Source organism: Macaca thibetana, chromosome 9 (assembly GCF_024542745.1).
Source record: "Macaca thibetana thibetana isolate TM-01 chromosome 9, ASM2454274v1, whole genome shotgun sequence".
NCBI lineage: Eukaryota > Metazoa > Chordata > Mammalia > Primates > Cercopithecidae > Macaca > Macaca thibetana.
Genome location: NC_065586.1, coordinates 24,869,338 through 24,885,642, shown reverse-complemented (window position 1 = coordinate 24,885,642; position 16,305 = coordinate 24,869,338). Strand labels below are relative to the sequence as shown.

Below are 16,305 nucleotides of genomic sequence, written 5' to 3'. Positions count from 1 at the left end.
AATATATGGCAAGAATCTTTCTGGGAAGAGCAAACAGATTTTGAGGGGGCTTGAAGATGGAGAACACTCCAGAATTACAGACTTTGCTCTCAAACCATCTGCGCATGTCTGACCTATTGAGCCGGTGTCACTTGTCCCTTGCAGAATGTGTCTGCCTTGTTCCACAATCTGCCCATGAACATTTAGTGAGTGTCTGTTATTGGCAGCTCCTGGTTAGGTAAAGTGGGAACAAAGATGGACATGGGAGAGCCCCGGTCCTCAAGTAATTCAAATCTGCTGGCAACTGAGTCACATCAGAGCAACTATGACACAATTTAATAATTGTCTACAGAGTGTGGTTTGGCACAAAGGGCTTCTCAATTGCCAGGGGGAACAGGAGAAAATCTCCAAGGGGAGAAATATTTGAATGGGGTTTTGATGCACAAGGAAGACCAAAGCAATACAGATTTGAGGGAGGAGCATTATAAGCACAGGGAATGACATGTGAAAACACAGGGGCCAGGCATGCTGGCTCACAGCTGTGATCTCAGTGCTGTGGGAGGCCGAGATGGGAGGATGGCTTGAAGTCAGGAGTTTGTGACCAGCCTGGGCAACATAGTGAGACCCCATGTCTACAAAAATTTTTTTTAAACACTTAGTTGGGCATGGTGAACGCACCTGTAGTTCCAACTACTCGGGAGACTGAGGCAAGAGGATTTCTTGAGTCCAGGAGTTTGAGGTTGCAGTGAGCTGTGATGACACCACTGCACTCCAGCCTGGGCAACAGAGTAAGACAATGACTCTAAAAAAAAAAAAAAAAAAAAAAAAACAAAAAAAATAAAAAAAAAAAAAAAAAAAAAAAAAAAAAAAAACAAGGCTGGGTGCCGTGGCTCACTCCTGTAATCTCAGCACTTTGGGAGGCTGAGGCAGGCAAATCACGAGGTCAGGAGATTGAGACCATCCTGGCCAACATGGTGAAACCCCATCTCTACTAAAATACAAAAACATTAGCCGGGAGTGGTGGTGCACACCTGTAGTCCCAGCTGCTTGGGAGGCTGAGGCAGGAGAATAGCTTGAACCCGGGAGGTAGAGGTTGCAGTAAGCTGAGACTATGCCATTACACTCCAGCCTGGGCGATAGAGCAAGACTCCATCTCAAAAAAAAAGAGCACAGAGGAGTGGGAAGCAAGTGCCTCTGGTGCAGGGGTGGAGCATATGGTGGGAAGGGGAGGGAGGTGATGGGAAGGGGAGGGAGGTGATGTGCAGGGGGATTTCCTCTCCTGGCCCTGCCTTTCCTGTCAATTTCGGGCAGCCCAGGTGACCAGGCCCTCTTCCACCACTGTGTGAGTCACCACCTGTCTCCTCCACCCAGGCCTGAGTGTGGCCGATCAAGGTACGTGCTGTTACTAACATGTTCCTCCGAACACAGCGTCAACAATTAGTAATGAATGAGGCCAGACCCCCTGTGTCACCGGCTGCCGGAAAGCCAGCTCCAGAGGTGCCATCAGCCCCAGCTCACGGCCAGGGCTTCCTTCCCAGCCATGCCTGCAGACAGGCTCCTGCTCCAGGAAATAGGACCACATTCTTAGGAGGGACATGCGGAGGGGAAAAACAGAAAGAAAAACTGCAGGAGGAGGCTGACCTAAGGCTGCCCAGACAGGGAGTGGCTGTGAAAAAGTCCAAGGTTTTCCTCAAACATTCCACAACGGTCTATAGACACTGAAAAAGCAGTGAGAGAGAAAAAGCCTTGAGAGAGAAACACAGGTGGAAAAGTGATAAGACAGCAACAAGTCCCACTTGCTCAAGAAGAGAAGGATTAGGCTTATAGGTAAGCAAGGAAGGAGTCGCTCCAAACAATGTCATGCGTGGGGTTCCAGGGAAATTTCTGTACAAAACCACATTAAACGTGAAGTCATCAAGCTGTTAGAAATGCCGAGATCCTGCTTTTAGACTGTGTAAAGTGACTAGTAAACGGCAGTTAGCTAGTAGTCGTTATCGTTATGTTATTTCTCTGTGCAAATACCCCCAAGAGACTCAGCCGGTTGCACACTTTCGCAGTCTGACTCAGCAAATATGTACTGGGTGCCTTCCATGTGCCAGTAACTATCCTACTTATAAAGACCATAGCAGTGAATCGCTGGGGTTTCTAACGCACCCATTGATGACGCATGGGTCACGCCTCAGACTAACTTATCAGACTGAAGAGACAGAGACGAAGGGAGAGAAGAACGTGCAGGCCTAGGTTTGGGGAAGGTGGGAAGTGCCTCTAGCTGCTGGAAGTCACCCACTACTGGGATGTCAGGTGGAGAAGGGCAGCCTGTAGGTTGGAGAGAGGAGAAGAAAGGGGTTGTTGGAAAATCTGAAGAGAAACATGTTGATTTTTCCCATTTTTGTTTGAGACTGGGTTTAGCCATAGCCAGCGTTTGGAAAACCACCTAGCTGCTCTGGTTATCCTGCCCAAAGGAAAAGTCACCCAAAGTTTGTAGATCACCGAAGCTTTTTCCTTTTTTTCCTGAAAATAGAAATGTCGGGGGTGGGGGGAGAACAGCAGGCTCAGGCAATGAGGAGCAGAAGGAGGGAGAGATTCAGTTTGTGTTGGGAGGTTCCACCTTGCCATCTGTGCACTGTTACTCCTCCTTCCAGAGCCCATGAAGCAAAATGGAACAGAAGGAGCTACACCCAACAGAGCAGGTGGCTGGAGGAGCGGCACAGGAAAGCCTGGGAGAAAGCTGATTTTCTATTCGGATGTGTCTGGCAGCATCAACCATACAGCTGCAAACCAGGATCGATTTCAGAGCTCACGGCCTGGCCACACGTGTCAGACACCTATGAACTTCTCATGGAGACTGTTCACCAAGAAGCATGAAGACAGCGCAGGTGACTGGAGGTGGCTCCCCAGGTAATACTGACATTCTTGTGCTCACAGGTTTTGCATCTGGGCAGCCAGCTTAATAGCGGGCCTTCGAGACATCCTTGTCTCATCTAAAGAAACATGAGGGCCAGGCGTGGTGGCTCATGCTTATAGTCCCAACACTTTGGGAGGCTGAGGCGGGAGGTTCACTTAGGGTCAGAAGTTCAAGATCAGCCTGGGAAACATGGTGAGACGTTGTTTCTACAAAAAAAAAGTGTTTTTAATTAGCTGGACATAGTGGCACACACCTGTAGTCCTAGCTACTCAGGAGGCAGAGGCAGGAGGATAGCTTGAGCCTAGGAGTTCAAGGCTGCAGTCAGCTATGATTGTGCCACTGCACTCAAGCCTGGGCAACAGAGTGAGACCCTTTCTCTAAAAAAAAAAAAAAAAAAATGCGGGTTTTCTATCATCTTTCCCTATGCACTGCTTGTGTGGGGTTTACCCTGCCAACAGAGTGAACTCTCTAGCATTCAGTTTAGGTTCAAGCACCATTCAAACTTTATAATTGAAGATGACAGAAACTGGAAAAGTTCCCTCTGGGAAAATGGCATCGTCTTTTTGGTGTATTTATGCTTATGTGGAGAGTATGTGGGGAAAGGATAATGTACTTCTTCAGTTTATTTGTAACTAAGGGACTTTCAAGTATTGTTTTTCTTCAGTAGACTTTATTTGTGAGGATGAGAACTGTGTTTCCTGCTGCGGATCTATTTGAGAAATTAGAGCAGTGTGGATCAATTTCTGGTCGCGGTATTCTTTGGCTCCCTGTTGGAGTGTGTGTTATGAGAATGGAGACCAGCATTCCTCCTCCGGAGCCTGTTCCAGCCCAGCCAAATTCCCCGGGAGCCTGGCACCCGGTCTGCTTACACAACACATTTTTAGAGTCTGAGTCATCCTCGGGTTTTCTTCTTGGTATCACATTGAATTCAACTCCACAGCATCCCATTACCTTGGCCTCTCCTTGTACAGACAGGTCGGCTTCACAGGCTTCCCAAGCACCCCGCCTTCAGGAAGCAGAGAAACCCAGGCAGATAAAAGGGTTGCATATATTAGACACCCACTCACCTGGGACAACCAGGGATTAGGAACAGCGATTATCATTCCCAACCCCAGAGAACGCACACAAGGCTGCCCGAGGCAACATGGTGAACCAACTCCAATTCATCCAGGAGGTTTTAGCCTCTCCTTATGTCAACACCAGCTGGCATAGTCTTCTATCCCCACTAAAATGTAATTTCTTTCCTTCTTTTTTTTTAGAGACTGGTCTTGCACTGTCACCCAGGCTGGAGTGCAGTGGCACCATGATAGCTCACTGCAGCTTCAAACTCCTGGGTTGTTCAAGCAATTTTCCCACCTTGGCCTCCCAAAGCTCCGGGATTACAGGCGTGAGCCACCATGCCTGGCCCTAAAATGTAATTTCATGCAACAAGTGCTTGCTAGCATTTTTTTTTGGAGTGGGGAGGGCCCAGTGGGAGTAGCAGGCACTGGTCTGTGTGCTGGCGCTATGGTAATGAATGAAATAGGTGGGTGGGTCTGCTCCCTCATGGAGGTATTGAAAGCTGCCTTGATGTTTGTTATTTTTACCATATGAATTTTTTCTTTATGCTATATACAGATCTCCATACATAGTATAATACTATACTAAGAAAATTAGGACAAGGTTGGGTGTGGTGGCTCATGCCTGTAATCCTAGCACTTTGGGAGGCTGAGGTGGGCGAACCACCTGAGGTCAGGAGTTGGAGACCAGCCTGGCAGACATGGTGAAACCCTGTCTCTACTAAAAATACAGAAATTAGCCAGGTGTGGGGGCGGGTGCCTGTAATCCCAGATACTCGGGAGGCTGAGGCAGGAGAATCTTGAACCCGGGAGGCGGAGGTTGCAGTGACCAGAGATTGTGCCACTGCACTCCAGCCTGGGTGACTAAGCGAGACTGCTTCTCAAAAAAAAAAAAAAGAGAGAGAGAAAGAAAGAAAAAAGAAAATTAAGACAAAACAAACATCAATGAAGCATCCTCTTAAACAGAAAATTAGACTACAAAGGGGGAAACTACAATCTGAAGGTTGCGCCAGTGCGGAGGGAAGTGGGCATCTGGTTCTTGGAGCAATGGGTTTGTATCTGAGTTTCAGGTGGGCCCTAGGTCTCCCCCTCCTTACTTTTTTTTTTCTTTTTAAGATGGAGTCTCACTCTGTCACCCAGGTTGGAGTGCAGTGGCACAATTTCAGCTCACTGCAACCTCCACCTCCTGTGTTCAAGTGATTCTCCTGCCTCAGCCTCCCGAGTAGCTGGGACTACAGGCATGAGCCACTATATCCGGCTAATTTTTGTATTGTTCATAGAGACAGGGTTTCTGTTGGCCAGGCTGGTCTCGAACTCCTGACCTCAGGTGATCAGCTCACCTCGGCCTCCCAAAGTGCTGGGATTACAGGCATGAGCCACTGCACCCAGCCTCCCCCTTCTTACTAATTGGCCAGCTATAGGTCTCTCTTGTTGGCTATCTCTGTGTCATTTCTAATCAGTATGGGATAGATCAAGGGTGAGAACCAATTTTGCTCTGTTTAAAATTGAATGAGGCTGGACCCAATGACTCATGCCTGTAATTCCAGTGCTTTGACAGTCCAAGGCAGAAGGATCACTTGAGGCCAGGAATTTGACACCAGTTTGAGAAACATAGCGAGACCCCCATATCTACAAAAAACAGAAAATTTAGTGAGCATGGTGGTGCATGCCTGTAGCCCCAGCTACTCGGGTGGCTGAGGCAGGAGGATCACTTGAACCCAAGAGTTCAAAGCTGCAGTGAGCTGAGATCATACCACTATACATGGGTGACAGAGTTAGACTCTGTTCCACACCAAGCCAAAACAACAACAACAGAAACATCAAAAATTAAGCGATAGAGGACACGTAGAGGGAGGAAGGTGACAATAGCCATAAGACCTTCCTGAACCAGGAAGGAAACAGATTACTCGTGGACTCTGGGCATAAAGTGTTTCAACTGACAGGGGCTTCCTTCCTGCCACCCTCACCTCAGTCCACTCTTGGGGTTTGGCGTTACTGAGGCTGAGATAACAGAAGAGAGGCTTTTGTGATGTAACTTAAGACACTGTTTTATCATGATTTTATATATATATATAAAATTACTTTTGCACCACCATGCCTACCTATTTATATATGTAAATACTAGGTAAAGTTTGCATTGTGAGATTTCCAGTGATCTGAAATAAATATCTAACTGCCCCTTCTCCAAGATTCCCTGGGCAGGGTCACTCAAACACAGGTGCAGGTTGCCTCTTAGACAAAAATGCTGGTCAAGAGGGCAAGAGGAATGGGGCACTAAAATTCAGCTACCAACACTATTGAGAGACAATGCCCTTTTCTGTATGTGCTTGATTGTTGAGTAAGGCCATTTCCTTACCCCACAGAGGTAGTGGTACAAGGGTGATAATTTTGACATGGCAGACTTAGCAGCAATAGCCTGATACTGACTTTTCCAGAATCTAGGAGTCTAGAAGCATTATGGAGCCAATTCATTCATTTGATAAAATGTTATTGTTTTTCAATAATGGGTCACCAAGCTAATACTAGTGTCCTTAATCTCCCCAACATTCATAGAAAAGAACTGAAGAGCGATTTAAAGGCATTGTGTGTACGTGTGTGTGTGTGTACCACAAGTGCAGAGGGTTGAGCTGATTACATATCTCAGTCCCTCACAGAGTGTTAGCTGTAAACCACACAAGGCATCACTGTGTTTTGATTTCTTCTATCTCATTACTTCACTCCCATTCCCCTTCCCTTTCCAGGCAGCCATTTTGATGACTTTAGTTTGTATCTTTGTGGATGTATACCATCTTGCAAAAATATGTGTTACTTTGGACAAATCAATTCTAAATTTATATACATTATGTACTATATGTCTCATTTTCTTTTTATTTTTTCTCACCAACTGCTATTAGTTGAGTCTTTAGAGGAGGAGGGATTTATTTCCAAGTAAAATGTGTCTTTCTGACCTTGGAGAAGAATGCTTTGACAGCAACTTTGATCTGGAGAGAGAGGAAACCAGTTCTGCTCCAGCTATGACACCTGTCCACAGACAGGTGCTCAGTGGGTATTGATTCCAGAACCTACCTGGATCACTTCCATAATGGCCACTCTTGGCAACATCCTAGCTGCAGGTGCCTGTCTCATTTAGACCAGGTCCTAGTGCTGAGTTTTGACTTTTCGGCACTTTGCCATTAATACACAGAACAAATAGCCCCTCTGTATTGACACCCAATGATATCACACACGCCACTAGCCTTTGGGGACACCAGTCATTTCCTAAGAGTACATTAGGCACTAATGTTTCAGTATGTCTTGCAGTCCTTTACTCTTATTTTTATTAGAATTCTAGCCCTTCCAAAAATGGACTGCTGGCTTTCTAGGTATATTTCCCTCGAAATAACACCTGTCAATCACCTTATCTTCGTACCTACTTACAACTACTAAACACTAAGTACGTTCTCCCAACTCGAGACTTAACATCTGTACATCCTCTTTACCAAATGATTCCATAATGATAACTGATGAAGTTCTACCTTTTTAAAGCCTTCTCAAATCCCTAATTTTCTCAAAATATGAATGTGTCTTCCTGCATGCTCATAAGAGATGTTCCTAGTCCCTCTATAGAAATTTACATGACTGACCTGCATTGGAATTGATTCTGTGTGTGCTGTTTCCTTCCCACTGAGCTGAGAACTTCTGGGGTATGAGGCAGGTATTGTCATCTCTGTATATAGCCTATAATGCATGGCATATGAGTGATATAAGTGCTTCACAAAGGCACTGCTCATTGCAGAGCATGGGCTTTGATTTCCAACAGACCTGGATTCAAATTCTGACTCTATGACTATCAGGGTGAACTCAGGCTAGCTGATTAACCTTCCTGAGCCTCAGTTTTCTCATGTGTAAAATGGAGATAACAATATCTTGAAGGAGATAAAGAGAGTCAGGAATACAGTAGATACTCTAAATGGCCCTTATAATGACAATGATGGTGACGACCATGACAATGACAATGGTGCGACATTCTTACCCACTTCTGAGTATAAGCAATACAGTGCAACCCATGCCAGCAGAAAAAGATTGCAGAAGAATTTCATAGTCTTCTTCATACCTGGCATGCTGGAGTTGCTTCAGTTGCTGGCTTGAATTTCTCTAATGGAAAAGTAGATATTTGGTTGGTGCTGCAGGGATAAACAGATGCATTGTAACATTTTAAGGGTCTTCAGTAAAAGTATAAAGAGCAGCTGAAAAGATACACAATGGAGCTTCACCATGTCCTTTCAGCCGTCACTCATAAAGGAATAGAAGGTATCCCAAATTTTAAAAATCCAAGATAATTTTTTGATCATTGCCATTTCTGTAGAATCTTCTGATTGTTGAAATTATCGTTCCAACTTCGACCAAATTTAGAGAGTCATCTGATGGGCAGTCCCTTTTTTTTTTTTTGGCAATTTGTTTCCTCCCTGAATGATGTATGAAATTTCATGTCTGTGGAGAGAGATTATACTACAGGGGAGCAACTTGGCATGTTTGGGAAGTATAGGCCTTTCACAGAGCATTGGGTTAGGGCTATTCCTGAGCCCAGAATGCAGGCCTTTAGACAGGAAGGAAAGTGGATAATACCAGTGAAAACTAGGACCTTTTTTTTTTTTCTAGAAGTGGCCTCTACAGTAAATCACCCCTTATTTCTTCTCCCTGCTCAACTTTTGCATGCAAGCAAGATCAATGTAAAATAAACTTGATACTTGGCATTTAAATTGAAATGAAGTCACAAGAGGGCAAGGAGAGAGGAGTGAGAAGGGTGAGAAGGAAGGGCCATCACTGATTCTTGGTGATTTTAATGGGGGAATATGGTGGCATCATTGTGGGATATTTTAACAAAGTGACCACAGAACTTGGAATTAAAAGATCTAGATGTGAGTTCTGGCTCCTTCACTTAATAGCCAAGAGATCTTGAGATATTTACTCATCACTCAGAACCTCTGTTCCCCATCTCTAAAATGGAGAAAAAGAATAACCCAGCCAGGCACAGTGGCTCACACCTGTAATCTCAACACTTGGGGAAACCAAGGCAGGCAGATCTCTTGAGCTCAGGAGTTTGAGATCTGTTTGTCAACATGGTGAGACCCTGTCTCTACAAAAATACAAAAATTAGCCAGGCACTGTGGCATGCACCTGTGGTCCCAGCTACTAGGGGGGCTGAGGTGGGACCTGAGCTGGGACCTGAGCCTAGTAGGTCGAGGCTGCAGTGAGCTGTGATGGTGCCACTGCACTCTAGCCTGTGTGACAGAGTGAGACCCTGTCTCAGAAAAAAATAAAATAAAATGAATCACCCACATCATAGAAATGCTAGGGAATTAAATGAGGTGAGAAATAAGAGAGCACCTTCTGTATGAAGAAGGAAGGAAAGAAGGAAGGAAGGAAGGAAGGAAGGAAGGAAGGAAGGAAGGAAGGAAGGAAGGAAGGAATTAAATGAGATGAGAAATAAGAGAGCACCTTCTGTATGAAGAAGGAAGGAAGGAAGGAAGGAAGGAAGGAATTAAATGAGATGAGAAATAAGAGCGCACCTTCTGTATGAAAAAGGAAGGAAGGAAGAAGGAAGAAGGAAGAAGAAAGAAGAAAGAAAGGAAGAAAGGAAGAAAGAAAAGAGAAAAAGCACTATTCTGTTTATTTATTTATTTGAGACAGAGTTTCATTCTTGTTGCCCAGGCTGGAATGCAATGGCATGATCTCCACTCACTGCAACTTCTGCCTCGCAGGTTCAAGTGATTCTCCTGCCTCAACCTCCTAAATAGCTGAGATTACAGGCATCCACCACCAAGCCCAGCTAATTTTTTGTATTTTTAGTAGAGATGGGGTTTCACCATGTTGGCTAGGCTGGTCTCAAACTCCTGACCTCAAGTGATCTGCCCACCGCAGCCTCCCAAAGTGTTGGGATTATACAGGCGTGAGCCACCGTGCCCAGCCAGCACCATTCAATTTAAAGCAACTTTTTATCCCCAACCTTTCTACAATGAGCATGTGTTACATTTGCAGTCGGGAAAAGTTATATTCAGAAGTTAATATATGTGTGGCTTGGAGTTACCCAACCAGTAGTGACAATATAAAGGAATGCAGAATGATAAGCACCGATGTCAGGACATGACCACTGGTATAAGCAAGCAGCTGAGATTGAGAAGGATGCTTGGGGGCTCCAACCATATTGGTAAAGTTTACTTTCTCAAGCTGGGTGGTAGGTGCATGAGTATTTTTTTAAATTATTTTTTATGCCTTTTCATGTGTCTTAAATATTTTAGCATAAATTTTAAAAAATCAGTGCTGGGTAAAAAGATGTATGTACAAGAATGCTCACTGCAGGGTTATTTACAGAATTTGAAATATTTCAAACAACCTGAGTGACCAAGAATGGAAAATTCATTGAATAAATTATGGTACAGTAAAAAACCCAAAGGTAATATTGTTAATATTACTATTATTGCCCTATGAACCTGAAGTCACCTACTTTCATTGAGCTAGCTGCTGCATCTAACTATTTATGATAGAAAATTAGTGCCCATAGAAAGACGAATAGGGCAGGGCCTGACATATGCAAAATCTAAAACAGTGAACTCCTAGGAGCAGAGTAGAATAATGATCACTGGAGGCTGGAAAGGGGGGGAAATGGGGAGATATTAGTCAAAGGGTGCAGTTTCAGTTAGACAGGAGGAATATGTTTTTTGAGATTGATTGCATAGCTTGAGACTATAGTTAATAACAATGTATTGTATATTTCATTTGCTAAGAGAATAAATTTCAAATGTTCTCACCACAAAAAGGGAGAAGTATTTGGAGTGATGGATTATGTTAATTACTTGATTTAGCCATTCCACCTTGTATACATATATTGTAATGTCACTTTGTGCTGCATAAATATATATAATTATAATGTCAATTGACAATAAAATTTAAAAAAATTAAAAAGGTGCCTAACTGAAAAGTAGTTTCCTCCCATTTTATTTCCTCCAGTACTTTTTTTTTTTTTTTTTTTTTGGAGACAAGCTGGGCACGGTGGCTCATGCTTGTAATCCCAGCACTTTGGGAGGCCGAGGTGAATGGATCACCTGCGGTCAGGAGTTCAAGATCAGCCCAACCAACATGGTGAAACACTGTCTCTACTAAAAACACAAAATTAGCCAGGCATGGTGGCACATGTCTGTAATTCCAGCTACTCAGGAGGCTGAGGCAGGAAAATCACTTGAACCCAGGAGGTGGAGGTTGCAGTGAACTGAGATTGTGCCATTGCACTCCAGCCTGGGCAACAAGAACAAAACTCTGTTTAAAAAAAAAAAAAAAGAGAGAGAGAGAGAGAGGCAGAGTCTCACTTTCTGTAACTCAGACTGGAGTGCAGTGGCATGATCATAGCTCACTGCAGCCTCGAACTCCTGAGCTCAAAGCAATCCTCCTGCCTCAGCCCCCTAAGTAGCTGAGACTACAGGTGCTCAGAACCACACCCGGCTAAATTTTTATAAAAAATCTGTAGAAATGAGTTCTCACTATGTTTCCCAGGCTGGTCTCAAACTGCTGGCTTCAAGCAATTCTCCCACCTTGGCCTGGGATTGCAGGCATGAGCCACTGAGTCCCGCCTCTAGTACTTTATTAAATCCATGATTAGTGAAAATGTATTCACTAGGTGACTATTCCTGAGGATTTAGAAATGTTCAGTCAACATTATGTAATCTTGCCATAATATATAAGAATATTTAATACTTAAACAAGAATACGTTAATGAAGGAAAAATTTGAAAGGCCCGAATGAGGCCATCTCTTATTGTGATCCATAAAACGCAGTGTTGAGCATACTAACCTCTTTACTTAACAGACGGCCAGGGCTAGCTTTCGGGTTACTTTTCGTTTGCTTTGTCTTATCAAATTGCTCAACTAAGGTAATCATTTCTCACTTATTAGCATAAAATGCCCTTCACCTTTTTTGAAACTTAAGTAGGGCACATATATATTGTTTGATAATCTGACTTAACTCCACTTATTTGTAGTTCTCATAGCTGTTCCCTTGTTCTTTTTGACAGCATTACCTCCTTTTAAGAAATTCTCCACAAACCACAGTATCTAATCCTGGGTTTTACTGTCTCTTCTGCACATTCCTATCACCCCAGCTCCTTGTCATGACACTAACACGTTTCTCAGGATGAAACATGATATGGTTTGGCTGAGTCCCCACCCAAATCTCAAATTGTAACTCCCATAGTTCCCACGTGTCATAGAAGGGACCCAGTGGGAGGTAATTGAATCATGTTGTTCCTGTGATAGTGAATAAGTCTCATGAGATCTGATGGTTTTATAAAGGGCAGTTCCCCTGCACATGCTCTCTCTCTTGCCTGCCACCATGCAAGACGTGACTTTGCTTCTCCTTTGGCTTCTGCCATGATTGAGAGGCCTCCCTAGCCATGTGGAACTGTGAGTCAATTAAACTTCTTTCCTTTATAAATGACCCAGTCTTGCGTATGTCTTTATTAGCAGAGTGAGAAGACTAATACAAAATGGTTTCTCTTACTACTTGATACGGTTTGGATGCTCGTCCCCTCCAAATTTCATGTTGAAATATGATCCCCAGTGGTGGGAGGTGATTGGATCATGAGGGCAGATCCCTCCTGAGTGGTTTGGCACCATCCCCTTGGTGATAAGTGAGTTCTTGCTCAGTTAGTTCACACCAGATTTGGATGTTTAAAAGCCTGGGACATTCCCCTGCCCTCTTGCTCCTGCTCTCATCATGTGACGTGCCTCCTCCTCCTTCACCGTCCACCTTGATTGGAAGCTTCCTGTGGCCCTCAGCAGAAGCAGATGCTGACACTATGCTGCTTGTACAGCCTGTAGAACCATGAGCCAATTTAACCTCTTTTCTTTATAAATTACCCAGTCTCAGGTATTCCTATATAGCAATGTAAAAATGGTCTAATACACTACTCTCTCCCAGGTACACTTACTCTTCCTTTTTTAAATTTTAATTATTGAAGTCTTTTTTTTTTTTTTTTTTGAGATGGAGTCTCACTCTGTCAGGCTGTAGTGCAGTGGCATGATCTCGACTCACTGCAACATCCACTGCCCAGGTTCAAGTGATTCTCCTGCTTCAGCCTCCTGAGTAGCTAGGATTATAGGTGTGTGCCACCACACCTGGCTAATTTTTGTATTTTTAGTAGAGAGGAAGTTTCACCATGTTGGCCAGGCTGGTGTCGAACCCCTGACCTCAGGTGATCCACCTGCCTCAGCCTCCCAAAGTGCTGGGATGGGATTACAGGCATGAACCACTGTGCTCGACCGAAGTCTTATTTTGATACAAACATTACTTTTTCTATTTCCCCAACTTAATTAGTAGAGTGATGATCTCCTGACATCTGTAACTCAAGTTGACTTTTTTTATCTTCCATAAGTTTTGATTTACACACCCTTAATGAGATTTCCAAATTCTGTTCACTTATTACCTCCTGAAATTGTGCATTTTGTTTATCACAGTTTCCCCAGTACCTAGCAAAGTGCCTAGCACATTGTGGGAGAGCAATACTTATCTGAGAGAATGTAACCCTAGAGAATGAAGTAGCATCTAAAATGTATTGAGCACCTACTTTGCGCAAAGTACTCACCTAAGTAATTTACAGTTAACCCTCCCAACAACTTTAGAGAAAGGATATATTATCATCTTCACTTTACAGATGAAATGTGAAGAGGTTCAATAACATGCTCCCCTGGTCACTCAGCTAGCAAATAGTAGTGATGTGGTTAAAATAAAGGCATCACGACTTCAAAGCCAACCTTCTTAATTGCCTTCTTTGTATACAGCCTCCTAAAATGCACTGAATGCCGTCTCCTTCCTCTTCCCTTCTGATTTCCATTTCCATTTCCTCCCTTTTCCCCATAACATTGGACATTTCCAAGTTGATCTGTATCTATCTTCAAGAAAAAAAAAATGAAGTTTTACCCTTACCCCAAATTTCTGGGGTAAAGATACAAAAAGACCTCAACTGCAAGAGATTCCACCATCTGAGAATGACTTTGGAAGAATCCCCTGCCTCTCTGGACTCCCAGCATGCCCTGAAATCCTAGCCTGAGCACACCCTTTGCAAAGTCATAAAAGCAGGGCTGAGAACAGCTATCTGAGACCTTGGCTCATGGACTGAATCTCATTTGCTTTGGCTGTTGATTTCGGCCATTGCTTGTGTAGGATTCTGCTTCTCATCAGCAGCTTCTGCTTGGTGTGAACTCCATGACTGGGGCTTGGTTTTCTTTCTGCTGGACTGTGCTTCCCCATGGAGACCTTGATGCTCTGACCCATTGCCCGTCCCTTTATATCTTAGAATGCTCAGATTCAGAACTTGGCTTTGCTTTCTACAACTAATGAGACTTACCTGCCCCTTTTATGTTCGTGAACATTCTGGACTTGAACACATATATCACCTACAGGCTTCATGGATATAGACCCCTAGTTTTCATCATCTACTGTTCCTCTCTTGACCGTCCCTATAACCTGAGGCTAACATCTTTACCCTAGGTTTTCTTGTTTTCCCACTTATCAATTAGAAGTCCTCAGTGTATTCTCTTGGCTTCTCCCTTGCTTCCACTTCTTACTGATACTCCTTGGCTTGCTTCCACCCCATGACCTGTGGTTTCGTGAGAGAACCACATGTAGACGTGGGATTTTCCAAATTTTTCCCACAGACGCTCTTCAGAGGAGCCGTGGTGAAGCCCTTTTTGATAACAGTATGATCCACTTTTCTCTGTGGTCTAGAGATTAGGGTGAGGGAGTACAGGACTTGACCTTGAAGAATGCTTCGGAAACTGTATGTGAGGAACCACAAAGATAAAAGGCAGAAACAATGACAATAAAAAAAATTGTGACCAACTGACCATTCTGTGGGAAACAAGACAAATTAAAATAGATCTAACCAACTCCATTATACACTTTCTTTTTGTGCTATGTATGTATTTTAGGAAAACTGCCGAGACCATCTGTTAAATGTTTATTTCCTTTGTTACTTCTGAGGTGCTAAAAAAGACTATAAAAAGCCTATAATGAGAAGAAAGGGGAAAAGTCGCCTTTAAAATTGTTGGAAAGTGATCAAGAAAAGGAAAAGCTAGAAGCCGAACTCAAGCTCAAGATCTGGCTTCCTTTTTATAATCAGAAAGTTCTAGAACAGGCAAGTCTACCTTATTCATAAAATTATTGCCTAGACTTGTGCTTTGTTTCTAATTGTTGATACTGCTTTGTTATGGCAGAAGAAATGGGGCACTTGGGAGGGAGATTTATTTGTCAATACTTTTCTGAAAGGACAGAGGAAATTGAGCAAAACCAGGAAACACTATTCTACCTTACTTGTTAGTTCTTCTGAAAAACAGAAAAAGTTTGAGAAGCAGGGTGAAGGAAGTCTTCAGCCAAAATAAGGTACAAGAGCTTGTCTGTACAATTCAATTCTTCATGCTTTCCCTGTTCACAATTAGTCTGGATAATCAAATACTGAGTGACCTAGAAAGAAAGAGAGACAGTGGAACATTTTCCAGTGGCCTCACATGCTCCTGATGTTGAATCCTACTTGCTGACATTCAGTAATAGCCTCATCATGGAAAAATTGAAGAGGGTAATTAGCATCCCTGAACAAACCTTGAGAGTTTGAATTAAATTTATAAAAGGAAAAATTGGGTTTTTCCGTTCTGTGGACTATAAGAATTTGGATAGACAATGCCCAAATGGCCAGCAGCCTCAGAGTCAATTACTCTGAAGTTTGTTGCCAAAAACTAATTTTATTTGTTGAAAAGCAAAGTAAGAGTCCACAGGTTCGACTGACCACAAATTAACTTGCAAATGACAAATTCTTTTTCCACCTAAATAAAATAAAATGCTTCTACTGAAACATTCTGAATTTCTAGAGGATGGAAATTAACACAGAGGGCTTACTTTCAAGTACAGTCACCATTTAACAAAGTCCTTGGGGTGCTTTAGTAAATAAACTCTTTGGCTGGGATACAATAGCAGAGGTTGGTTAAAAACAAAAAAAAGTCAATCTGTTCATGAAAAGTTATAGTGAGATTTTAATATTTTATGAAACAAGATTATTTTAGGTTCATTCTATGAAAGGGCCATGATTTTGTAGAAAGCGAAAAATTATAGAGCTTTATATGCACTATCTCCTGTCATCCTCACAAACCAGGAAAGCAGGTATTTTTATCCTTATGTTCTAGACGAAGAAACAAAGGCACAGAGAGATTAAGTCACTTGCCCAAGGTCTTGATGCTGGTGATAAAGCCAGGACGCGGATGCACGCAGGTGATCTGGCTATAGAGTGGCTTCTATAAAGCTTATGGAAAGTTTTGCATCTCTATGGTGTTGTAGAGATTATCA

General features: G+C 43.2%; 1 protein-coding gene across 1 annotated transcript in view; it reads left to right on the top strand.

Annotated features, from left to right (window-relative positions):
* The first annotated feature begins 1,356 nt into the window (after nt 1-1,356).
* The window catches only part of ENKUR (enkurin, TRPC channel interacting protein), a 78,733-nt gene continuing 63,784 nt past the window's right edge, over nt 1,357-16,305 (top strand). Inside the window, exons 1-2 of the mRNA XM_050804855.1 lie at nt 1,357-1,371; nt 2,622-2,877. Coding sequence (XP_050660812.1) covers nt 2,627-2,877 — 251 coding nt within the window. The 5' untranslated portion in view covers nt 1,357-1,371; nt 2,622-2,626. The remainder of the gene's footprint in view (nt 1,372-2,621; nt 2,878-16,305) is intronic.